The sequence below is a fragment of the Vipera ursinii genome, assembly GCF_947247035.1.
Source record: "Vipera ursinii genome assembly, chromosome: Z".
Taxonomy (NCBI): domain Eukaryota; kingdom Metazoa; phylum Chordata; class Lepidosauria; order Squamata; family Viperidae; genus Vipera; species Vipera ursinii.
In genome coordinates, this window is record NC_139517.1 from 32,974,013 (window position 1) to 33,000,702 (window position 26,690).

Below are 26,690 nucleotides of genomic sequence, written 5' to 3' on the forward strand. Positions count from 1 at the left end.
CTAGAGTGCGCATGGCCTACTGGGTGGGCATGGCCAGCTCTACATCATTCGCATCAAGGGTGCCTATGGGGGCCTGGGCAGGAGTGGGACAGATCTGAGGGTCTCTGACAGAAGGAGGGTCTCTGGGCCAGGGCCAAAGCAGTGGGGGCCGTTCCCTCTGTTTCCAGGATGGCTTCGTGGGCCACATGAAACCACTTCGCGGGCCAGATCCAGCCCCCGGGCCTTGAGTTTGACATGTCTGGTATAGGGTTTCTTGAGCAGGGGGTTGGACTAGAAAACCTCCAAGCTCCCTTCCAATTCTGTTATTCTATTCTATTCTATTCTATTCTATTCTATTCTATTCTATTCTATTCTATTCTATTCTATTTCCTCAAGCTGACAAGAGGGAAGTTCAACAATAATGTTAGAAAATATTACTTCACAGTGGAAACTTGGAAATAACTTTCAATGGAGTTAGTGGGTCAATCATCAGTAACTTAGTTTAAACATGCTTGGGATAAACAAATGTCCACTATGGGGGGGGGGGGAAATAAAAATAAAATAATAAATAAAAATAATATTTAAAATTATAAATAAAAAATAGAAAACAAAAACAAACAAAAACCTCGAAGGGCATACTCGATGGGCCACTCAGTCTTTTTTGCTATCAGTTTTCCATGTTTCTATCAAATCCGAGGCTGCCCTTTTTCCAGAACTTCGCTTTCCCCACCTTCCGCTCTTCTCTTCCGCCGCCTCTTCCCTGCAAGGACTTTTAGGAGTGGTCCTTCATTCTATACTTAGGGGCCGGGAGGGCGGGGGGAGCGTTGCAGCCCAAATGCCCGAATGGGGCGGAGCAGTTCAGTTGGTCTGAACTGAGCTCTGGCGTTGAGCGACCCGAGATGAGAAAAGCAGAGGCCCGGCCACGTCAGCACGACCACCTCGGAAACGCTGCTAGGGGATCCGGAGGAGGTGGAGGTGCGGACCGCGCCGGCGGAGTGCCGTCTGGAGCCATGGAAATCCCCTCTGGTCTAACATTGGTACGCGGGTGGGGAAGCAGCTGCAAGGAAGACGGGCGCCACGGGGGAGGGGGAAGCATCACAGCAAATGCCTACGTAAGAACTTAGGTCTCTAAACTTTTGGCACGCGTTTGGCCAGGCAGAAAAAAAGAGTGCTGGGATACTGGAGAAAAAAAAATCTTCCTAAGAGGGATAGAAACAGAATGAAGTAGTCTTAATAGTGGCCTGATTCTCATTGAGTTGAGTCTCTTGAGGCGTAATCCTTCGGACTACAGGTGGAGGGAGGGGCAGCTGAGGGAAACACCAATCCGACCTAAAGTATTATCCAGAATAGGGGTGCATAGAATTGTGAAGTGACAGGGACCCAAAGGGAGAAATGAATATTGAAAGAATTCATACATATCCGCACTGTTAGCTATCTTGGACAAATTCTGATTTGATGTTTATTTGCTTATTATGCTGTTTATTTGCTTATTATGCTGTCAAGACAGAATCCTTGTAATGTATATTTTGTTACATATTTGCATATACTTAAAAAAAATTAACAACAGTAACTTATATAGGAAAGGAAACCTTTCTCCCAGCCTAGTGGCAGCTTCCTATTATGGTATTGTTTTGACTAGAAATGTAGTAGAATCCAGAACATTAGTACAGAAATTAAAGAAAATGATAGGTTATGATTAGAATTTGGTATGTTAACTATAGACATGTAGAAATACTAGTTGAAATAATGCAAAAGAAAAGTTTCTGAAAAGCTTGTTGAACACCAGGGACCTCACTTTCTACCACTCAACCCAAGATATCACAACCAACCGAAGCGTAAGAAGCATAACACTTCCACACATCAAAAACATCTCAGAAACCACCAACAGACTACACGACATAATTGTACAACACAAACCAACTAAAGTCCTCCAAACTATCCTAAGTAAGCCAAAAGACTCAACAGCCCCAGAAGAAAAAGTAAGAGTCATCTCCAACATTCAGTGTAATGATTGCAACAGCCACTACATAGAGCAAATAGGCAGAAGACTAAAAGAATGCATCCATGAAACCAACTAGCACAAAACATGATGAAATCTCATTATTCTCAAAATATATGGACAGACTTAACCATAATTTTAACTGGGAAATCACGATCATCTTAAACCAAACCAAATTTAAAAAAATGCTAGAGAACTGCTAGAGTCTTCAATAGACACATAAGACATAAACAACATCTACATACTGTGCAAAAGAAACAATCAACAACTCAAAAAAGTAGCAAAAAGCCAATACCTCGTAATCAGCAATCAATACCCAGAAGAGCATAGATTAATAGCAAGATTGATACCAGATCAACAATTAAGAAGTGAACAATACTCCAATTAAGGAATTGCCAAACAAACCTACAATAAACAGCCCACCCACCTCCCAAAAAACCCTCATCACCAAGACCACCCCCACAAACACTGACAGTACAAGCCACTAGAGCAGGGGTCCCTAACCTCTGGTCCGTGGACCAGCATTGGGCCGTGGCATGCCTGAAACCGGGCCGTGTAAACAAGCAAAGCCCCATGCATGGGATGAAGGCAGTACATGAAACCACGCCCCCTCTGGTCCGCAGAAAAAACTTCACGGAACTGGTCCCTGGTGCTCAAAAGGTTGGGGACCTCTGGACTACAGTATAAATTGAGAGCAAATTCCACTCCCTACCAGCATTGGTGATGTGGTGGAAATGAAATGTCTGCAAGAAAACAACCATGTTCAGAGAGCACCTAGGACCCCTTATTTCAACCCTGAGATACAAGCATTCTCCTTTATCAGTGCCTGTCTTTTCAATTTATTTGATTAATTATTTTACTGTCTGAATATTCTGAATCTTGCAATAAAATAAAACCAATTAATGTTGATCCCAGGAACCATCTCTGTATACCATTAAAGCAATTTTCATCTTGGACAGCTTTGGGCATCGGCTTTTGGCCAAGGTAGGATACATCTAGCAATTTTTGTTTGACATTTTGCTTACTTATTGAAGGATTGATAAACTTAAGGACAAGGAGAGTTAAGAAAACTGTCTAAGGTGGAGAATATGATTCCCTTCTTTTGGCTTCCATTCCTTCTTTCTCCTATTTTCTCACAACAATCCTCTGAGGTGGATTGGGCTAAGAAAGAGTGACGGATAATGACCCAGTTTCATCCCTCCAGCTTTCATTACCAAGGCAAGACTACCACATAGAGTCTCATGGTTTCTGATGTCATAACCTCTAGACCAAAGTGGCTGTTTAGTTCACAGGATTACCCCTTCACACAGTTCATTATTTCCCCCTACTATTTCTATATATCTATATAATATTGTGTTTACAAAAATACATTTGAGGCATCTGAGCGTCATCTTGGGGACCTCTGAAATTATCCAAGAGAATTATCCTCTTTCTAAACAATTTTTGCTGCTTGAAGCCAAACATCCTATGATTTCTGTCAATTGCTTTTTACTATAGGAGGAAACAATTTTTCTCTTATATGTCAGCTTTGGTCAGTGTGTCTGCATTGTAATATTCTGACAGGGAAAACATTTTCACTCCCAATTCATCACTTATATCTCATTGAATTCATTTCCTCCTCAGTGCTGTTTTTATAAAGCTCCATTAAGTGACCCAGCTGCCTCAGCTGTCTACTTCCTACAATAAAAAGACCAACTCTCCAAGCATCTGTTGGTCACTCTTATTCTGCATTTTCTACTACATAATTTTGGAGACCAAGGGAGCAGAATTGCTGCCAGATCACACATAAACAACAGGGTGTTTGCGGATATATTGAAGTTCTTAAATTCTAGCCATCCTATAGAATATGTACATGAATGATTTTACTTTGAAATCAATTTCACTTATTCCAACAGAGATTACAACTTAAGCCTGGAATCTCCGTTATCATTACTGTAATTGTTATTACTGTTAATATCAGTCATCCACTATCTTTCATCTAAAGTGATTTTACAATCAAGGATAAAATATAAATAATTAAAATATAAAATAATTATCTAAAGCAATTTTTGACTAACTCCCATTGAAAGTACAAATAAATAAGTCAATTGAATCAGTGATCTTTACTTTTAGTAATCATGATAGGTTTGGTTGATATATTTATTATGTAGGCAATTGTTTTATAAGAAGTCAATTATAGATCTTACTCCATTGTTCAATACCCATAATGGTCTATGCCAGTTGCTGCCTGTTATTGGTGCTATTGGCCACATCTGGAGTTTGATCATCATCAATCAAAATAAAGGTTAAGAACTCCTTCAAATTAAACACAGCTGTTGGTGAGTATATGGGCAGGTCAATATACTTTCTTTGGTACCAATAGGGAGAGAGTTTGCTAATGTCTTCCACTCAGATTTTTTTTAACTTCCTAGTATGGTCCTCAACTTATTTGTTTAAAGCATTGTTTAACATGATTACAATTTGGGTACTTGATAACCAGTTTGCATTGCTGTAGTATTTTGCAGAACTGTGATCATGATTTGTGAATTTTTTTATACCAATTTCTGTCAAAAAAAAATGTCCATTGGGGAAGCTAGATTAGCTTAATGTCCATAGTGATTTGCTTGCCCACTGTAAAAACTGTCATAAAATTGGATCTGACCTGATTTATGGTTAAAATTCTGCTCCCAGTTGCATTTGTAATTTGAGGACTATTGTAGTTCTTGATTTCCTGATGAAGTCCTATCAAGTATTAACCACTACCAACACTACTTAGACTGAAAAAAATCAGCCAAAATCAATTAGGTGTTGTTAACAACTATAGATTATTCCAGGCACTATGAATGTTGTCTCTGAGGATGGAAACCCTAATTGATCATGATTTGTATCATCCTGGAGAGAAGCCTATGTGTGTGCAGTGTTGCTCTTGAGGCCAGAATTTAGGTCACAGAGGACCCTATTAAGGAGAGCTTCAAAATAAATGCCCACTTTATTCTGTAAGTTAAGTCTCCCGCTCTCTCTCTCTCTCCCTCCCTCCCTCCCTCCCCCCTCTCTCTCTCACACACACACAAGAGAGAGAGAGAGAGAGAGAGAGAGAGAGAGAGAGAGAGAGAGAGAGAGAGAGAGAGAGAGAGAGAGAGAGAGAGAGAGAGAGAATTAAGTTTAGCATCTAAAATTACCAGTGCACAGATTATACTTTGGAGAGAATCACAGAGATGAACTTAGAAAAGGAATGAGATGGCAGTTAAAACAAGTTTTAAGCCAAGGACAGAATGACAACAAGAGAACATTAGGAAAAAAGAACATAGGTGATGAACATTTTGCATTATTAGAAAAGGCCATAAGAAAGAGTAATTATATATGGGGAAATTCTGTATTTTTAAAATATATTTTTGCCTGAATGTTTTTGGAAGGATATGGTACCCTATTTTCCATAACCAACACAGCCAATGGGGAAGAATGATGGAAGCTATAGTTAACAACATTCTTTGGGTCAAAGTTCTCTCCACTGGTTTAAGATGTATGATGGTCTTGGATAAAGATAACTGCAATTCACAAATCATTTCCCATCCCCTCTGTTGTGTCTACCCTCTTTTAAATCTCCTCTTCTGGCCGTCCACAGTATTACGACAACACATTTTCATCAACAAAAGAACAGAAGAGCTTTGAGAGAAATGTCTTCAACAAAACCCATAAGACAGACAGTGAGTAATTTCAAAACTCAGCAATTGGACTATCTGGTCTGCTGAACAGACACCTTTCATTTAGCACTTCTGGTCTCCTTCCTGTGTCACAAAATGTATTTCAAGCAGCCAGGGGCAACAAATAGCATATAGAGCAGATTTATTCAACACACTTGACTATGCTAAAATGAAGTTGTGCAGTTAATGGTTCAGAGTTTATGAGAAACTCTTAGCCTACAGTATAACCCACACTTTCATGTTAATCCATAATATGGTTCATTTGTGGCCATGGCATGCATGCGATTGTAGCAATTATGTTTTGTTAATCTGAGTTGGAGGTTAAGCCTGTCCTATTAACCCAGTCTAGCAGAAGCAAAGAGGCTAGTAGTGGGTGAAATGGGTTTAAAGACCTCTTTCATAAACTTATATGCTCAAGGCACATTTTTATACCTTAGAGCAGGGGTAGGCAACCTTGGCTCTTTTATGACTCGTGGACTTGAACTCCCAGAATTCCTGAGCCAGCATAGTTGGCTCAGGAATTCTGGGAGTTGAAGTCCACGAGTCATAAAAGAGCTAAGGTTGCCTACCCCTGCCTTAGAGGAAAAGCCCTCAAGACATCATTTGATTGTGATCATGAGGGCAAACATATTTTTCACCTAAGCTCAGGATTGGGCATGCTTTGAGAATGATTCAAAATTCAGGTTTTTGGACCAAGAGCCCCCAACATCCAGGCCATGGCCCACTAGTGGGCCACTGCCCATTCAGAACCAGATGGCATAAGCGGAAGGCAAGCACGTGCATAGTTCCATTTGCATGAATGGCGGGCACTCGCACTCACTCACATGGAACCATCCCCTCCGGGATCCCCTGGGCCGCCAAGCCAAAAATTTGGGGACCACTGCTTTGGACCTTATACAAACATGAACAACATGTCTCTGCTATTTACTGAAACAGCCAATCTTTTTTTAGACTTCTGTGCAAACATGAGAAAGGCAATTGCTTTGAAGGAGTTGTTTTATTAAAGTTAACCCAACTCTTAAAGCAGGCATTTTTTTCAGGCTAGAAAAAAAGGGGATTGCATTAACAAGTAGCAGGAAGAGGCTGCATTCATGGTTGGGCAATTTCCAAAGCACAACATTCTGAAATATTTTCATAACAGGCAAAATTCTACTGCTACCAAATTAACTAGGTCTGGTTGCCAGTAACTCAAATTTGCAAATTTGGAAGATTTTATTTTTTAAAAAACATATCAATAGTGCCTAGGGTCAAAAGAAAGCTTCCTTTTGAGTCACAATTCTTGAATTATGCAGATGTTAGATAGATATAATCAAAATAAGATAGGACAAATCATCATCCTTTTAGTTTTTGGATACTTTGAACACAATGTTGATATAATTCTCTCTTTCTCTTTTTCTCCCACAGGTGAGATTGCTTTCTTAGAAGGCTTAACTATAGTCTATAAAAGCAGCATTGATCTTTTCTTTTATGTGGTGGGGAGTTCCCATGAAAATGAGGTAATCTGTCTTTTTAAAATAATTTTTAAATCATAGGCAAATAAGCAAAAACTGGCAAAAGGGTAGGCAAAATAATATTCTATATTTCATTTTTATTGCTTCATTTTTAAATTGTAAACAGCCTTTTTCATCTACTAAATTGTTTATCATTTTTTTCTCCTTCTGTTTTTAAGTTTATAAGCTAACCATCTTCCTGGTTTATTTGCATTTTCAAAAATGTTTTTCTTTGCCCTTTTAATTTGCTGTGCCAGTTTTTCTGATTCTATTAAATTTAATTTATGTTTTATTATTTCCATTTGTCTTTTCAATATTTTCTTTTGTGGGTTTATTTGTAATTCAAGTTCTATTTTTTTAAATTCTTCTCTTAACAACTGACATAGTTGTCTCTTTTCTTTATTTTTTTCCACCATGTATGTTATTGCTACGCCTCAAAAATATGCTTTGGCTGTATCCCATACATTTTGTAATGTTATATCTTCTTTTTTATTTTCTTTGAAGAAAAATTCCATTTCCATTTCACAAAATCACCTTTGTTCAAAAAGCTAATATGGTGCTAGGTGAAAGAACCATGTGGAAACCCCAGTTTGATTCTGCTTCCAATTGATTTCTGTTTAGGCAGAAATATATGCTTAGATCAGATATTAACTGTTATTGATAATTTCTTTTCTGAATCCTATTTTTTTCCAGTTAATGCTGATGTCAGTTCTTTCCTGTCTCTTTGAATCCCTCAGTCATATGCTGCGGTGAGTTACCTTTGATGCTTCTGTTACAGATTAAGGATCACTTTATCAAGCTCCAAAATTATAGACTGGAGAGCAGAAATTATGAGAACTCATTGTGTATGAATACATTTGGATAATCCCAGTTGCACATTGCTGTCTATGGTGACCTGGAGCATGGCAAGAAACATTGTCTTTAGAAGGAAAGACTTTGGTTAGTCTATGCATGCAAGCCAAGTTGCAAGCTCTAAGAAAAGCAAATCTCTCAAGAAATGTCTATAATTTCCTTGGGTTTCTTTGGCATTTTAAAAGCTAGTGTGTTTGTTGTTTGTTTAAAAGATTTATATAGCCATTCATCTTAAGCAATTCTGGGTGGCTTATTGCAAATTATCATTTCTGACCTAAACTTGGCTGTGTGAATTGACATTATATTTTCCCTAAAGGAATTCCTTGTATGTAAACATGTCCTCTGAATTATGCTGTCCATTATTGGCCTCCCATTGCATAGAAGTCTATATGGAGAACAATATCTGAGGTTCTTCTTCAGGAACTATAGTAAAAGTACAATAAGACAAGTAGCAACTGGAGAGTTGGTTGCTAATTTGGCACTGATATCTCAACCTTGAAATATCTCCCCTCTACAGATTTAACTATAAAGTTGACACTAAATGAAGACCTTTGTATTTGTTTTCAAAGCCTTTTAACAAGTGAATTTAATTGACTTTTTAAAAAGTCACTCTTTGCTATTTTGAATTCTCTTGGAAGCTATTTCTGGAAGCCAAAAGTTCATTATGGAGAGATGTACTGTACATAATTCAGAAGGGATTGAATAGTGTATCACCTGGCTATTGCAGTGCAAAAAAAGAGATTGCATTCTATCCAAAATACCATATCAAAATCCAGGGAACGGAATCCAGTCTTTGACCTCTACCCTCTAGATACTCCAACTGAGATCTACTAGGATCAAAGCTCTATTTGCTACTGTGATTTCTCAAAATTTAGACCACCTGGTCTAGATCATTGGCAACAAATAAAGCAGAAAGAATATCCCCAACTAAGCAAATGTAGGCTATGTAATTCCCATACTTAATTCCTGAATTAGACAATGATTTCATTTGTAACCAATATTATCTTTGGAAAGAAGTGCCCATTTCTAGAAACATCTTCCTGTTTTCATAGTTTTTTTTAAAAAAGTCTTGTTTTCCTTTGTGAAGCATCTATATTACCAATCTATATAATTCTAACAGATTAATATTTATCCTGGTTTTTTTCCAGTGAATTCTGGAAATTGTAATTTGACAAGGTGCTGAGAATTCCTTATTTTAAAGATCTTTTGTTCAATTCCAGCCTTTATGAAATTATAATTCCTAGAGATTCTTGGGGGGAAAGCGTTAACTCTTAAACCATTGTCAGAGACCATAACATTACAAATCCTGGGGAATGTAGAGGGCAGAAAGTCATGGAAAGCAGATGTAGATAAAACATCCTGGAATTAACATTAATCATTTTCTCTTTTATCTAGAAAGAATGTGGAGAAGCGAATTCTGATAGACAACATGGATGGGGTATTCCTTGTAGTGGATGAAATTGTTGATGGAGGGTGAGATTTCTGTGGAAGGGAAAACACTATATGCAAAGAATCACAAGGAAAACTACAATAAAATACATTTCATACCAACACTATCTGGTGTTCTTAAATACAATCTTAAATTTAAAGTGTACTATACTACACTATACAGTGTACTCAATGTATAGTCCACAGTATTGTACAGTTTAATACAATATTATTCAAAATCTCTTTCCACTATAAAATACATTTGGCAAGTCTTGGAAAACAAGCTAATCATATTACTCTCAAATTTTAATCAGAATATAAAAATAATTGCCATGATTCATAAACTGCTCAAAATCACCTCGAACCATGACATAAGACCATATAAATTCAATAAATAAATAAATCATACTGATTTAAAGTAGTTGAGATATACTCAAGGGGGTATATAGTCACATTAAGAAAGCTAGCTGAATAGTAAAAATAAGACATTTGTCTTTATTTTCTTCTGAAATATGCTTGCCCCTGCTTTCTTGAGACAGACACAGAACGATTATCTACATCTGTAATCAGAAGTAAATCTCTCTGAATTCAGCAGTGTTTGTTCCAGGTAAAAGTACCGTGTTTCCCCGAAAATAAGACCTACCCCAAAATTAAGACCTAACCTAATTTTTTAGGGTGTACCTAATATAAGGCCTATCCCAAAAATAAGCCCAGAGAAGTGGGGGTGGCCAACACAGGAGGTGGAGAGAGCATGGGGGCCGATGGTGTCCAGCAGTAGCCCCAGCCCACGCAGCACAGGTACGTCTGAGTGCGGAGACAGAGGCGGAGGGGAGGCAGGAGATCCCGATGAACTGCCCACTCCATCCCATTGTCTCTCGGCTTGCCTGCAGTTGCGCCAGAGCAGGAGGCTGCACAGCGCATCTGGAGTGGCTGCAAGCCCATAGTAGGGTGGGAAATGCTGGTGATGGGCAGAGCTGTAGCTAGTAAGATCAAGACCAGGCTAGAAGCAGATGTGGTAAACCTTTTTCTATATTTCCATTCTTCTCAATTGTGTTGGTGCTTCTGCAAAAGGGGACATTTCAAATGGAATATAAAAGAAGTTACGTGCAATTAGATTGAAGGCTGAATGTAGCTTATGGATGAGAACTGATTACCCTGGGATATAAAGTGCTGAGACTGAGATTTATAAGTAAAGGAAAATTCACTTCAGTAGGAGACATGACTGCTGAACTGAAATCAGAAAAGAAACGGGGAGAAATAAAAATAAATAAATACCAAGGAATATTTCATACAGGAAAGCAATGGCTATGCTCACACTTCTGCAGAAGATGTAGAGAGACAGAACAAAATTTATAATAAAAATTTAAACCACAGAATAAATTTCTTAAATATCCTACCCAGGAAATCTCATAACAGACATCAGCACTGACTGATTGGTTCTTATGGCATTTTAACACTAACAACCTACACAAAATACTGCATTTGAAGAAAACGTTGCTTCAGTGGAACAATGTCTCTTTCTATGTAAGATGATCACTGTTAATGAGTAAAGAAGAAACATGTCTGGAAACATGTTTGGAAACTCTTACTACAATTCCCAGGATTTTCTAGCATTATTAACAAGACTGAAAATTCTTCTTCCTAAGATGTTTAACTTCTTTCTTTTTTAAAATTCTAGTGTGATCATGGAAAGTGATGCCCAACAAGTCATCCAGAAGCTGAATTTTAGAGTGAGTCTACTGTGCATTTCTAATTTTCTTTTGTATTTCTTACTCTTTGGTGATTCTTGCATCATCCTTGCTTTTATTCCAACTTACTTTACTCATGAAACTCTTTTCATCTCAGACAAATCCGGAGCCTGCAGCTTATGGCTTCATTCTCTTTGATTATATCACCAGTAATTCGGATCACAGTGAAAGTATATCGGAAAGATTGTACAAATATTGAAACATCTCCCAAAATGGGAAGCAGAAGTAAGACATCAGTTCCCTTAAGCATGTTAAGTGTGGCATGTTGAATGGCTGGGCTGAAATATTTACCATGGACCTCATTTATGATTGTTCAGAGATATAGTCCTTCCCATGCTCAACATATAAAATAACTGCTCAGCTTGTTACTATAAATGATTAGCATTATTGCCTTGAAAGAAAAGTGTTGGTCTTTTTGATCATCCCACACATTACAATACATATTAAATGGGATCATTTCTCTGTTTGATTTTAAATGCACCTGGTGTCCCTCTTTTATCTCTTTTTAGCAATGGTATGTGTGTGTGTGTGTGTGTGTGTATTTGTGTAAATTACTAACAAAGAATTAAGGGAGACTAAGATGCATTTCTGACTCTTTAGTCTTCATCAGTCAGTCATACCCTTCTGAGATTCGAACCTGGGCTGATTGCATATTAGGCAGTTTTTTTACCTCTTGAGCCACAGGTTCTCTCTCACTCTCTGTTATATGAACTGTCCGGTGTGACTACAGCCTGTTCGATAGCCTTTGAGATAAGGCTGAAAACAGGAAATATATATATATATATTCATATTCTGCACAATGTTTTGATTTGACATTAATTTGATCAACAGGCTCCCATTCCTTTGAGAATTTATTTTCCTCACAAATAGCCCTGTCATCTATAGAGACTAAATATGTGTTGCAGAGCAAGCATGTAGAGAACTTAAAAGAGAAAAGAACACATTTCCTAAGGGCAACATGGGAGGTATAAGAATTGCAGATAAAGCAGAAACTATCTATAAAAGGGTTAAAATTGGAATGCTAAAAGCGGCTTCCTTTGGACTGTCCATGCTAATTACTTACCATATTGTTTCCAGTGGCTCTGAAAAAAATTGTAGTTAATTTCCTAGATCATGTAAACTCTTGCTTTTGTTCATGTCTCTCCTTGCTTTTGCTGGCTTTTTGTCCCATTTTGCCAGTTAACTATTGTTGATGCTTGCTGATAATAAATACTCATCAACCTACATTTTTGCTGGCTAAACTGAGTTGTGTACGTGTTTATACTGATTTGATTGTAAGGATTGACTGGGAATGTGTTGGGTGTAAACGTAACTACCCACAGTAGGTTTCCAACTTATAGGCCCTGGTGTAATTCCACTCTGTAAAAGCTGCTGGTTGCTAACATTTTCTTGTTATTTAAGAGAATTTGAAACATGTCTAGCAAATATTTTTAAAATATGTTGACCTTGGGGAGATCCCAGAGCAACCCTCAGAGTTGTTCTGGGATCAAGTACAGATTAGGTGAAACTTGACTCAATAGCAGTAACTGCGAGAGGGATCTTGGAGTCCTAGTGGAGAATCACTTACATATGAGCCAGCAGTGTGCTGCAGCTGCCAAAAAAGCCAATGTAATCTTAGGCTGCATTAACAGAGGGATAGAATCAAGATCACAATTTATATAAGGCCTTGGAAAGACCACACTTGTAATACTGCATCTATTTTTTTTAAAAAAAGTTATAGAGCAGGGGTGTCAAACCGCCGGCCCGCGGGCCAGATGCATCATAGTGAAACCGTGCCCACCCCATTGCCGGCAATCCCCAAAAAAGTCACGATACATCACAACATGTCTTGTGATGTTGCGAGTTTGACATCCCTGATGTAGAGACTCTGGAATGCAAAGAAGAGCAAGAAAGATGATTAGGGGTGTGGAGGCTAAAACTTGTGAAGAATGATTGCAGGAACTGGGTATGTCTAGTAAAAAGAAGGACTAGGGGGTGACGTGATAGCAGTGTTCCAATATTTGAGAGGCAGCTACAAACAAGAGGAGGTGAACTTAATTTCCAAAACACACAGAAAACTAGACGGGAAGCAATGGATGGAAACTAACCAAAAAGAGAAACAATCTAGAACTAAGGAAAAATTTCCTGACAGTGAGAAAAATCAGCAAGGGAATGGCTTGCCTTCAGAGGTTGTGTATGCTTCATCACTGGAGGCTTTTAAAAAGAGACTGGATAGCTGTTTATCTGAAATGGTATAGGGCAGACATGTCAAACACAAGGCCTGGGGGCCGGATGCGGCCCGCGAAGTGGTTTCATGTGGCCCGCGAAGCCATCCTGGAAACAGTGAGGGAACGGCCCCCACTGCCTTGGCCCTGGCCCAGAGACCCTCCTTCTGCCAGAGACCCTCAGATCTGTCCCACTCCTGCCCTGGCCCCCATAGGCGCCCTTGATGCCAACGATGTAGAGCTGGCCACGCCCACCCAGCAGGCCATACACACTCTAGCCACGCCCACCCAGTAGGCCACGCCCACCCTGGCCATACCCACCTGGCCCCCTGAGGGCAACCTCAATGCTGATGCGGCCCTCAATGAAATTGAGTTTGACACCCCTGGTATAGGGTCTCCTCAGTGGTGGGATTCAGCCAGTTCACACTGGTTCGGCAGAACCAATACCTAATTTTTTGTTGAGTTTATTTATTTATTTATTTTATTTTATTTTATTTTTATACCGCCCTTCTCCCGAAGGACTCAGGGCGGTGTACAGGGCAATACAATAAAATACAATATATAAAAATTAAAATAATTATTAAATACAACAGCCCAATTCAATAAATTAATACAAAGCGTTAAAATACCCTTAAACCCATCAGACCAGGCCGGCTTGTTCAAATAACTGGCAAACCAGTTATGATAAATCTGTGTTTTCCAGAACATGTCTGGTTTTCATTCAACTTCCTCCCAGGCCGGGGAAAAAAAACCCTCCCCAAAAGTCCAAGAGGGGAGCGACGGAAACCCAATGGAGACGCAGCGCCTTCGATCATGTCAGCTGCCCAGCTGCCTCTTCCCTTTCACTCCCCTCCCAAGCCGGACTGCCATGCTATGGAGGATGGGCCCCCTCCGCAGTTTCAGAGCCAGGCTCTGCCTCTGCTGTACAACAGCCATGTCTGCTGCTGGATGGGCTTTCTTCGGTCTCTGCCGCCCTTCTCTGCCAATTCTCCTGTGGCTTGTGCTGTGACCAGCCCTGGTATCCCTCTGCCAACCCTCTATTGCCGCCACTGCACTTTCTTGCCACCCTGTATCAGCACATGTCTCCCTTCTCTGTTCTGGAAAGGGCAGCCCTGTTTTCTGCCGCTTTCCTCCTGGCAGAAGGGAGGAAAGGAAGGACACTTCGTATGGAAGGATGCTATGGTAAGCTCTGGGAAAACTATGCCAGTTGCAGCTGGGAGAGGAAGGCCAAGCTCCCCTTCCCCGATGGTTCTGCAAAGCCCTTGCGAAGAGGATCAACTTCTGCTCCACTTCTCAAGAGCTTTGCAGAACCATGAGGGAAGGGGAGCCTGGCCTTCCTCATCCAGCTCCAGCTGGCATAGTTTTCCCAGAGCTTACCATAGCATCCTTCCATAGGAAGTGTCCTTTCATACAAAGCGCCCTTCCTTTCCTCCATTCTGCCAGGAAGAAAGCGGCAAAAATGGGGCTGCCATTTCCAGAACGAAGAAGGGAGACGTGCGCCAATGCAGGAGGACAAGAAAGTGCAGACCAGTGATCGCTGTGGGAAGGAAGGAAGGAAGGAAGGAAGGAAGGAAGGAAGGAAGGAAGGAAGGAAGGAAGGAAGGAAGGAAGGAAGACTTAAGGACACCCAGGGAGGCAAAGGAAGTTACTGTAAGCCACCTTTCTCTCTTTCCCAGCTGGGATGGAGGCAGCCCACACAGACTGCTGCTTCATGCAAACGGGTGCATCCCTGGAGACTGAGGCTCCTCAGGGCCACTTGAGAAGTTTTGTTCCTGGGTGGTGGTGGGTGAAACCAACCACTGTGCTATAGTTTTCCACCTCTGCCTCTTCCTCCCCGGTCCGCCTTTACTTTTAGTGTTCAGGGAAGCCCGTGCCTTCTTAAGTTGTTCTTCGGGCAGACAACAGTTGTTAAATTATTTGAATCCCACCACTGGGTCTCCTGCTTGAGCAGGTGTGGTTGGACTAGAAGACCTCCAAGATTCCTTCCAACTCTAATGATGTTCTATGTTCTTTTAAAAATTCCAACTCATATTTCAGATTGATTCCTAACCTACTATATATTATGGGAGTCTGTTTGATAGGCTTGGTGACTTGTATGTCAAAATGTCAAATAAAGATATAAGTTTAAGAAAAGGTAGAAAAATATGCAATCAGTTAACATAAGACAATAATGATGAAAACAGGAGAATTTACAGAGGTTTACTTTATTTTACTGACCACAGCAATGCTTAATATAATGCCAGAATATGGAATATATTACAGGTAATAGACATGTGGACTGCCAATATAGTGTAGTTCTTAAAGCAACAAGCTAGAAATGGAGATAATGAATTCTAGCTCCTCCTTAGCCATCAGGCCAACTGATAATCTTGGACTAGTTACTCTCTCTTAGTCCTAGGAAAAAGGCAAAATCAAACCACTTCCAAACTGCTGCCAAGAAAACTGCATGGACTAATTCAGGCAGTCACCAGGAGTCACAATTGCTCAAAGGCTTAAAAAAATTAAAAGTTATGTGAAAACATCTGATGATTCCTTTGAAGAAATTTTGTAATGATTAGTAACTTAGATCTACTTAAAGAAGACCTAGACTGCCTGGGACAGGTCTAGGATAACTTGCTGTGGCCAACTGTGCACAGGCAACTCACTAGGGTCAGCTCGTTCCTGCCAAGGCGCCTCTGCAAACTCATTGCCACCAAGTGGCACAGGACAACTCCACATGGCCAGTTCGGCACTGGGACAGTTCACCGCAGATGGCTGACTTGGCAGAGGCGACTTGGTGGTGAGCTGGCTGTGGTAAGTTGTCCCATTCCAGCCTGGGATAGGAGAGAAGTGTAGTTCAGAATAGGGAAGGTGGACAAGAATATTTTCTCTATATTTACATCACTTGAAAAACAAATATATTACAAAAATATCAGAATCTGAAGAACTGACAGCCAGAATTAAAATCAGAGGTTAAAACACTATTACATATAGTCAAATGGTACAACTTTCTTGGAAGAAGCAAAGAATACTTAGAAGCCCTCATTAATAAAATAAAAATGTGAAGTGATAAAATCTTGGTTAATATGAAATATTAAGAAATCAAAGTAACTTTGCTTATATGAAGAACTAGCACAATAGTTTGATAACCATAACATTTTTGCATTTTATGAATCAATACATATACTGCCCTTCATTACATATACAGGTAATCCTTGAGTTAGAAATATAATGGAGCCTGCCAATTACATTCGTAACGTGAGGCTTCATAGGAGTGAATCACATAACTTGAATCTGATCACTCCCTGCTTTCGCCCACGCGTTTGCTGATCGAATGCATGGGGTGTTGAGTGCATGAGGTATCTCAGAGTAGGGAAGGCCATGGGGGGGGGCTAGTGCCTCAGACCACCCAAGACCTCCCCCGATCCACTGAGATATCTCATGCTTCCTCTGCCCCCATCCTGCCCACCAGTTATTTACCTTATGTAGATCGCGATGATCAAGGGAACCATCTCTTTTCCAACCTCTCTGCCACAGTTTTGCCTTGAACAAAGGCTTGCCAAGGCCTGCAGGGACAAGAGATTGCATCCCTATAGGCTCCAGTCTTTGCAAAAAACCTTTGCCACCAAGAACTGAGTTGTGTGTGTATCCTTCCAGGCCTCTGTTCTCAACAGCAAATGCCTTGAGGAAAGGCCTTTGCTGCTGTAAATGGAGGCCTGGAGGGATGCATATGCCCCTCCTGGCCTCCCTTCTTAGTGGCAAAGTTTTTTTTTTTTGCAAAGATGGCAAAAGGCTTTGCAAATGGACGGAAGGCTTTGGTGTTTCAGGGCTTCCCTCCATTTGCAAAGCCTTTTGCCGCAGATCTCATCCAGGCCTTCATTTGCAGATAAAAGAGGCCTAAAGTACCATGAGATTGTGGGAGATCAGTTGCACAAGATCTCATGTTACTGATTTCACTTGATCTTGCGGTACTTTAGGACCCCATTGTCTGTGAATGTACTGAAACACCGAAGCAGGCCAAGAAACCAAAGGCTTACTAGATCTTTGCAAAGCGAGTATCCATAGGCCCAGTGCCTGTGGAGACCCAACGGGGGAAGGGGAACTAGGCAGGGTGAATGTTGCAGTGCTTCTGTGGTCGTTCGTAAGGGTGAACAACTGCAGTGCTGCTGCAACTTTCATAACTTCTGGACTGTGTCGCAAGTACTGGGGTGATGGTGGTTATGTCGTAACTTTGAACAGTCACTAATCAAACTATCGTAACTCAAGGATTACCTGTACTGCACTTTTCACTCTCCAAACCACACAATCTTGTAAAAAACAATATTTGCAGTTCAGAGTTGAAATGAGGGGGTCCTTGATGTTTTCTTGCAGATATTTTGTTATCTAAACTAGGATGTTACTAGTTTGGGTAATGAAGTGTCTGCAAGAAAACAACCAAGGTCATAGAACACCAAGGACCCCCATACAATTTTGTTCTACATTTGTTTAGATAGTTACTAACTCTTTAGCACCGCCTTTTCTTTTGCAGCTTAAAACAATTCATTGAATAATGTGGTGCCTTTCTCTTTGATTATTGGTATTTTTCCTTCACACCTCTCTTTCTAGTAGAGTTAGTTCCACAAATAGTTTATCTTTCATTGTGTAATCTCATTTATAATACTGTAGTATTTATAAAATTGATGGATTAGTATTAGTATTCCCATCTTCCTTTAACTTCCTTTAACTTTTTTTGCCTCTATTAGATCTTGTCCAGGATTATTCTTGTCTCCCATTAGTTGGAAAAATGTCTTGATTGCTCTGATCTTTTTTTAAAAAAAAATCTTTTGTGGTTTTTCCTTGTTACTTTTCTCTATTTGTTTACGATCATGGTTGATTTTCTTTCCTTATCTTTTCCTTCTTCATGATTAATAACTGTTAAGTCGTGGCTGCCACGTGAACACAATGAAGAGACTTGGTACATGACTGTTCCTTTTATTGATTACATAATGGAAGCCCCGGACCTACCCTCATCTACTCCTTATATTCTACTGATGCCCCACCAGCTGACCAACTCGATTGCTCTATTTTCCCACCTGTCAGGAAACACCCAACCCGGTGTTATCTATTTCCCGCCAGACAGGTTTACCAATCCCATCACCTGGGTAATGTCAGTGATGTTAGGTTGGCTGTGCCAGTCAAAGCATCCTACATACACAACACCCTTTCCCCCCCACGAGAACAATTACTATCCATCTAACACCAACAATCACCTCCCATTAAGGTCTCACATAATCCTTAAGATATGCCGGAGTTTTGTGAGTTCTGACAGGGTACCTTCCTGACGGCTTCCCGTCCTCTGTGTTAGCTGGCTTACTGACCACAACATTTTTTTCGTGCGAGGACTCTTTTCCCACTGCCTGTTCTACAGTCCCTGTGTGGTCTGTGGCAGATTTCTGATTAGGCCGTCCGGCTGTGACTGCTTTGCTGCTCACTTCAGTTGTTTCTTGCCTAAAACGAGGTGCAGTTATATTTGGTACAGAGAAGGCCGCCGTCGGTACTGGTGGTTGTAGACCCGCCGCCAAGACCACTTGTGGTTCACTGATTGGTCTTCCTTCCGTCTCTGAGCGAGCCACTTGTTGAGGTTGTTGAAGTTGCAGATTCTCAGGTACCCGCTTCCTTAGCTGATCAATATGCCTTCTGATCTGTCTTCCCCCTTCCCCCTCAACAACATAAGACAACGGTCCCGTTTTGTCAGCCACCACCCCTTGCATCCACTTGTCACCCTGTCCATAGTTCCTGTACCAAACTAATTCCTCCACAGACAGTTCCCTAGCTGCATTGGGTTGTTCCGCCTCTGCGGCCACCCTGTCTGGGTGAAGTCTGTCCAATCTAGTGATAAGTCTTCTACCCCAACGCAGCTCTGCTGGAGTCTTACCCGTGGCTGTACATGGAGTTGTATGTTGAGCCAATAAAAATTGTGCCAGTCTCTGATGCCAGTCACCCACTATAACTCTTCGCAGTGCGTCTTTCATTGATCTTACCATTCTCTCTGCCAATCCATTACTGGAGGGATGAAAGGGTGCCAATGGGGGTTTCCCAGGGCCCTCCTTCTACCGGTTCTAAGACCCCCTTGGCCTACTAACTTTTCCAGTTCGCTCTCAATTTTGTGTTTGAGAGCAAATGGAACTCTCTGGGTCTTAATCCTGATTGGCAAGACCTTAGGATTTAAATTAAATTTAATGGGGGGGGGCGTGTATTTTCCCAGCGTCCCATCGAATACATCTGCAAATTTTTTGCAGACATATTCAAGATTCTTTGACTGAATTGTATTTATTCCTCCTAACCAAATTCCTAGTGCCTCAAACCAGTTAAGCCCAATAAAACTAGCTCTTTTCCCCTCAGTTACCAGTAATTCCAATGGGCCCTTAAACTTTTTGTAGCACACTTCTATTTTGGCCGTGCCCATTAATTTAATTGGTGCCCGTTGGAACTGAATGGGAGTGGGTTTAAGGTGGATCCGGTGGCTGCTTTTATTTGCAATTATAGATAATGTCTCCCAAGAAATTATGGAGACTGCAGCCCCATAGTCGATCTCCATCTTGCAGGGAATTCCCTGCAAGAGAACCTCGACTCTGATCTTTGGGCCTAATAATTGATGAATGGAATATCGAGTCCTGGATGCCACCTTTTCCCCTCGGTTACAGGTGAGTGCCTGGGGCCGAAAGGGCTCGGAGCCGCGGTGCAGGGTTTTTGAATTACCTGGGGCCCACACATCTAGGTCGTGAAGACTGTCACGGGCTCGGCTCCAGCAGATGGACTGAATGTGACCCATCTTGCCACATGCGCAACACTTGGCACTGCGGAATCTGCATGATGCCCTGGAGTGGGGTCCCCCACAGCTGCCACATTTTTGTTCCGTGTCCCGGCGACTGTTGTTTCCGTCCCTCAGTGGTCTCACTATTGTTGCTGCTGGTCTTTGTCATCCTGCGTTGTCGCGGCGATCGCTCCTCATCGGTGTTTTCTCGAACCTCTGGGTTATTTCATCGATCTCCGCTTTGCAATCCAGCTCTCCCCCCCCGACTTCCACAATACCTTGTTTGTGAATTGACCCTCTTTCAGCATTGCTATTTTGGGGGGGCTCCCGTAACTCGCTGTCCTCATGGGTCATTAATTCTTCCATGACCTCCAACAGAGTTCCAGTGGGCTTAGCGATTACTTTGTTTTGCAACCACTCATCCCTCAGACCGAAAACTGGGAATGTGCATCTGGGAATGTGCATCTGCAAGCAGCTTCACACACAGCAGCTACAAAATCTGTCAGGGATTTGCCCAGGAGTTGGTTGCGACGCACGAACTTCCTTCTCCAGTAAAGTTCTGAACGATTAGGTGTAAAATGCTGGTTGAATTTCCTTGCTAATTCAGCGTAAGCGACGGTTGCCACAGGGGTCGGGTGACACAGGGACCTGGCTACCTTATAGACTGCCGGTCCGCTGAGGGATAGTAATGCAGCCGCTTTCTTTTGGTCTTCCGTGATGTTATTGACTAACGAGTATCCCTCCACTTGTCCCACATGGGCTTCCCATTCTTCTGGGTGAATTCTCTTATCACTCCCACGTTCGCCATTCTGTAGTCTTCTTGATGGTATTTTAAAATTTCCTGCTTCGCACTGCTGCACCTCCGCTCTTTGCGCCGTCTCCGCTCTTTGCGGAAGTTGCTTGTTCCGGCTGTTTTTTTCCGTGTTCAGCTCACAGCGCTTCACGGAATCCCATCCTCGTTGCCACTGTTAAGTCATGGCCGCCGCGTGGACACAATGAAGAGACTTGGTACATGACTGTTCCTTTTATTGATTACATAATGGAAGCCCAGGACCTACCCTCATCTACCCCTTATATTCTACTGATGCCCCACCAGCTGACCAACCCAATTGCTCTATTTTCCCGCCTGTCAGGAAACACCCAACCCGGTGTTATCTATTTCCCGCCAGACAGGTTTACCAATCCCATCACCTGGGTAATGTCAGTGATGTTAGGTTGGCTGTGCCAGTCAAAGCATCCTACATACACAACAATAACCATATTTAGTTGTTGTACATTATTATTGCCATATGTATCATGATCTGAATAATTTAATATATAGCCCATAAAGAACAGACTTTCAACCTTCATCACACATATAAACAAATTTATTGACTCTTCACCCTATAATGTTACAAACATTTATTTCTCAATTTCCTATCCTACCTATAAACAAATCCATAAACTATTATGTTTTCAATTCTAGTGTTAACAGAAAGCTTTCCAGAAGTAACAATATATTGTGTTCTAAACTTGATCAAATATACCATGTATCATGTAATCATCTGATTTATCATCTGATTTTAAAATTATCCATCCTGGATTCTTATGTTTATTTATTTGTAGGATATTCAGTTTAGTATGCTTCATTTCCCTTCTGGCAAATTGAAGCTTTTTCAAGGGTAATTTCAGTATTACTTTGGCACTAACAGGGTCACTTTCTTCTTGAAAATTAACAGGGAAATTTTAAAAAATAATAATAAACCATTTCTTCTAGTTGTCGAGGGTGGCTAGGAAGTCATCAGGAATCAAAGTTGACTTGAAGGAGATTTGGCTTTAATTTTGCATATTAGTTTTAGATGACCCAGCAGTTTTATCTGAGAACTTTAAATATATTTGTGAGGATACTGTCTGTCTGGATAATTAATTTGCAATTTGTCAATTAGCATAAGTTCTATTTATATTCCATCTGATTTAATTGCTCATTGCCTTTGTCCATACAATTTCACAATCTTCTTTACTCCTTCTCATATACGAGCATAGCCTTCCTAGAATTTACCTAAAAGGCTTTTGTCGTCTGAATCTCACAAACATTTGCATAGTTGCTGATGTAGCTACAGCAACAAACAGTAAGATACAGGGGTTTTTGGTTTTCCTGTGGGAAAAAGAAATCCCATAGGCCATCTCTTTAGCTTACAAATCTTTCCCTTGAGTTTGGAAAGCATTAAATCCAGAGAACCTGTGGTTTCTTTCCTAGCATGCTTAATTTCAATTCCCTCTGATATTGAATTAGAATGAACATAACTTAGCAACTCTAGATGAGTCAGAAGAGGTTTTCTGATGGTGGATATTCCCCTTCTGAACAGAATTCCTATCTATGAAAACTTGGAAGTGAAACCTGAAAAAATTAATGCTCTCTGAGACACATTCCCACAAACTATTTCATGAAGGCAGACACTCTTAAGTCTTTCCTGGTGGCATTTCCTGATGGACTCCAGTACAAGAATTAACCAGATCCCACCAGCTTAGCTTTCAAAATCAACCATAGTTGGCTAGACACTGCTATCTAGTTGGATATTATATTTCATACTGCAAGACAATTTTATGACATTGGCTCCAGATTTAGACATATTTAGACTAGACTCATTGGACTCAGTAAGGTATAAGTATCATTAATAATTCAGAAATCATTGATTTTAATGGATCTACTCTAAGTATGACTAACTCTAAATGGAAAAAAATGCTATGACTAAATCGAGAACCATATCTTTGTCTTTGCGTCATTAGCAATTTGATTCTGAAATTCATTATTTGTTTGCTGAATTGTCAATATATATTGGCTTTGTGTCTTCCCCCCTGCTCAAATCCATTTAGTCAAGACTCTCTCCTTTTTAAATAAGCCTTATTTATTTTTATAGATTTCTTGACTTAGCTATCAGCATTCTATTTATCTCTCTCCTGGCTAATCTTTATCTTCCTTAACTATCTGAATCTCTTTTCTTATTTTAGGTCGATGACAGCTCTTTAGCAGAGCACAGTGTCACTCAGGTAAGACTGCTTGAATCATTTGAAGTTTGGCTTCTGTAGGGAGTCATTGATTTCTCAAGCATGGTGGAGTTGGATGGCTTAGCCAGATAAGCAGAATCTGTGGCAAAATGTTCTCTGGAAATCAGCCAGTTGCCAATTTTTTAAAAGATAACAGTTCTGTATTCCATTTTCATTTATGGGTACTGAATATTCTATCCTTTCTGTTCATTTTCTTAAAAAAATAAAATACTGTATTTTCCGGCGTATAAGACGACTGGGTGTATAAGACGACCCCCCCAACTTTTGAGATGATTTTCAAGATTTTTCGTCTTATACGCCGGAAAATCAGCAAGCCCGGGAAGGCACGCCCTCCCCTCTCACTGTGGAGGAAGCAGGGCAGGCTGGCATCTGGCGGGAGCCGGCAGGGCAGTCCTGCGCACGCGCGCGCTCCCCGGCTGTTAAGGAGCACTCCTTAGCAGCCAGGGAGTGCGCACGTGTGCAGGACTGCCCTGCCGGCTCCCGCCCGACGCTCTTCCCACTTGAGGCAGCATCGCTCCCCGGCTCAGGTACAGGCAATACATTGATATGGATTTTGCAGGGCTTTTTTGCTCATAGAACGCTCAGAACGGAGTTCCGGCACCTTTTTTGGATGGAACCTTGTAGGGTAGGCAAGGCAGTTTGTATGACATGTGTGAGTTCCGGCACCTTTTTCTTTTACAAAAAAAAGCACTGGGATTTTGTATCCATTAATCATAATTAAACTGTAGTTCGATAAAATAATTAAATTTTCTGTTTAATAATCACAGCTTTCTTCATAGAACTACATTTCCCAGAATTCATCAGGAAGATGGAATAAAATATTAAACCAGATCTCAATTAGCGCAAAAACCCAAACCAAATACAAAAACTCTTTGAAAGTCTTTAATTTCCCTGAAAAAGTGCTCAGTGTGATCAGTTTTGCAGAAATCAAGAGATTATGAAATGACTTAAAATTAATTTGGATTATATCCTGTTTAAGAACTCCTCCAGTGTTATGTTTAGATGTGTAGTGGTTTCTTCAATGCTGTTTGATGAGAGCAGACTAGATTTGTTACCTGTTCTGAGATAATCCTACTACAAGGTTGGCTAATCAAGAGTAAAAGAATAAAAAAGTAAATGAACTGAGTATTGCATTTGGGCACATGAATTAATTGTATCCTGATTTCTTAAGCTTAATGCAAGCTCCAGAACTCTTTCTCTTCCTCTGGGCCAGAAAACACCTGATGTAGGCCTGTATTAAGAACCTTTTTTTGGAGCCGCATGGGATCCTGTAAAACAAGGGTGTCAAACTCAATTTCATTGAGGGCTGCATAAGCATTGCGGTTGCCCTCAGGGGGCCGGGTGGGTGTGGCCTGGGTGGGCGTGGCCTACTGGGTGGGCGTGGCTAGAGTGTGTATGGCCTACTGGGTGGGCATGGCCAGCTCTACATCGTTCGCATCAAGGGTGCCTATGGGGGCCTGGGCAGCAATGGGACAGATCTGAGGGTCTCTGGCAGAAGGAGGGTCTCTGGGCCAGGGCCAAGGCAGTGGGGGCCGTTCCCTCACTGTTTCCAGGATGGCTTCGCGGGCCGCATGAAACCACTTCGCGGGCCGGATCTGGCCCCCGGGCCTTGAGTTTGACATGTCTGCTGTAAAACAAATAATCTAAATCATCAACTTTTGGATCAAGCCTGAATTTTATCATCAAGGTTTAAAAGTTTAAGTTTAAGACTATAAATGAAGAACTAAAAAGAATAGCACAAAATACTGCAACTGCCTCAAGTCTTCTTTTTCATTTAGTGAACTTTCTTTCTGGTCAGTGTCGATTCTTTATCTAAAAGAGATGTCTGCCATCTAGTGTTCAGAATAGGAAGACTAGGGTCAGATAATCTAGGCCCTAGGGAATTCTTCCAATTGTTCTAAAATGTTTTCCCTTTTCATAGGCTTGATTAAAAAAAAATTAGTTTGCACCAAGGTTCACCAGGATTAAATTTATGTGTTGAGGAAAGCTGGATATTTTTTTGGTAGGGGGAGAGGGTCTTTCTGAACAAAATTCATCAAATGCTTGGCAGGAATGTTCTTGGTAGCAACTTGGTTCTCTAGCTGGCAATTTGCCAATCTTAGTCAACGATTTAATCCTGTTGTCTGCAGAGTTCATAAAAGTGAACATGCTGAATGGCTGGCTGGTTTATTGAACTATTTTTATAATGCCTTTCAAATAATAGCCTGAGGACAATATAAAACCAAACATTTAAGAACAAGTTTCACCAATAGATTTTTTTTAAACAGCAAAGCAATGGCAGCAAATAAGGTAGTGCTGAAATGAGGAATACCATTTTCATTAACAAACCGAATGCTGAGCCAAGCACAATCGGCCTCACCCAGAGCACATCCTGTGAATTGACAGTCATGACATAGTTCTCATATCTTTCTCCTTTTGCTTCTTTGTAGGTGCTGCAATCTGCCAAAGAACAAATTAAGTGGTCCTTATTAAAATAAAATATCCTAAATATTGTCTTGAAACATTTTCAGTTTCTTACATTACTCTGTTTCCCCAAAGAATGAAAACTTTGCAACGCTGTGTGATGGCTACTCAGATCAGCCCAACTTGCTATAGGCCACCTCTTTTAAGTTTTTCAAAGTTGATTACATCATATTATTTATCAGAAATGTGGCCATAGATGGAGATTATACATGAACAAGAGGAACAGCAAACAAAGTGGAAATCTGTTTAAGAATCTGTGAAGGCAAAGGAAAAATGTAAAGTAAAACTCTTATCAAGAAGCACCTAGAATTGCTGGAAGATATTTCAAAATGCATGGGGTTCAGTCTCCAATTTCAAAATGATGTTTGAACCAATCTGGAATTTGGCATGAGTCTCTGTTTGTTCATGTTGTCTTGTAGGACTGAAAAAAGAGTTCTAATTTTGAAAAAGAAGTGAAGTTTAGACTAAATGTAGCGGTGGGGTAAATGTGAAACAGAAAAACAGGTCCCAAAGGTACTTTTTCAGGAGGCAACTGGACTTTCTTATTTTTATTTGAAGACATTTCGTTTTTCACTCAAGAAACTTCTTCAGCTCTGACTGGATGGTGGGGAATGGAAGAATTCCATCGTTCCATCCTTCCATTCCCCACCATCCAGTCATAGCTGAAGAAGCTTCTTGAATGAGAAGTGAAACATCTTCAAATTAACACAAGAAAGTCCAATTAACTCCTGAAAAAGCACGTGTTGTGATTCAGGGTCAGCCTATGGGTTTGGCAGTTGGGTCGGATGACTCAGAGGAGGAGGGGGGTGTTGAAGACCTTGCTGAGGGGGTTGAAGATCTTGCTGATGAGAGCCCTCAGCCAGGCCCCTCCCACTTGGTCACCACAGAGACCCAGCTGTGTGAGCCTGACAGCGTGGATGAAGATGACCCACAGCTGGCCCTGTTCAAGGACGCCCGACGCAGGAGGCAGTCAATTAGGAGTAAACAGAGGAAGGCAATGGGGCTTCTCGGAAGGAGGCAGAGAGAAGCC

At 40.9% G+C, this 26,690-nt stretch overlaps 1 protein-coding gene across 5 annotated transcripts; it reads left to right on the top strand.

Annotated features, from left to right (window-relative positions):
* Window positions 1-818: 818 nt before the first annotated feature.
* COPZ2 (COPI coat complex subunit zeta 2) lies at window positions 819-26,230 on the top strand. 5 transcript variants are annotated; one of them, XR_014494110.1, is made up of 10 exons: window positions 819-1,016; window positions 2,894-2,962; window positions 5,580-5,661; window positions 7,063-7,154; window positions 7,842-7,897; window positions 9,396-9,473; window positions 11,107-11,158; window positions 11,274-11,401; window positions 23,141-23,179; window positions 25,627-25,695. XR_014494110.1 is itself a non-coding variant. In XM_083376489.1 (9 exons), exons 1-9 carry the CDS (start codon window positions 879-881, stop codon window positions 25,672-25,674), a joined length of 654 nt encoding a protein of 217 aa, XP_083232615.1. In that variant the 5' UTR covers window positions 819-878; the 3' UTR covers window positions 25,675-26,228. The 5 variants fall into 5 exon arrangements, 2 of the variants coding, with proteins under 2 accessions (XP_083232615.1, XP_083232614.1); XR_014494111.1 differs by having other exon boundaries at window positions 831-1,091; XM_083376489.1 differs by lacking the exon at window positions 11,274-11,401 and having other exon boundaries at window positions 25,627-26,228.
* The last annotated feature ends 460 nt before the right edge of the window (window positions 26,231-26,690 follow it).

Bases quoted from the DNA above. Each gene is read 5' to 3' on its own strand.
- COPZ2 (XM_083376488.1), top strand. From the start codon at position 879: ATGAGAAAAGCAGAGGCCCGGCCACGTCAGCACGACCACCTCGGAAAC. The intron at 9,474-11,106 runs GTGAGATTTCTG...TTAAAATTCTAG, and splicing joins GATGAAATTGTTGATGGAGG to TGTGATCATGGAAAGTGATG. The intron at 11,159-23,140 runs GTGAGTCTACTG...TTCTTATTTTAG, and splicing joins TCCAGAAGCTGAATTTTAGA to GTCGATGACAGCTCTTTAGC.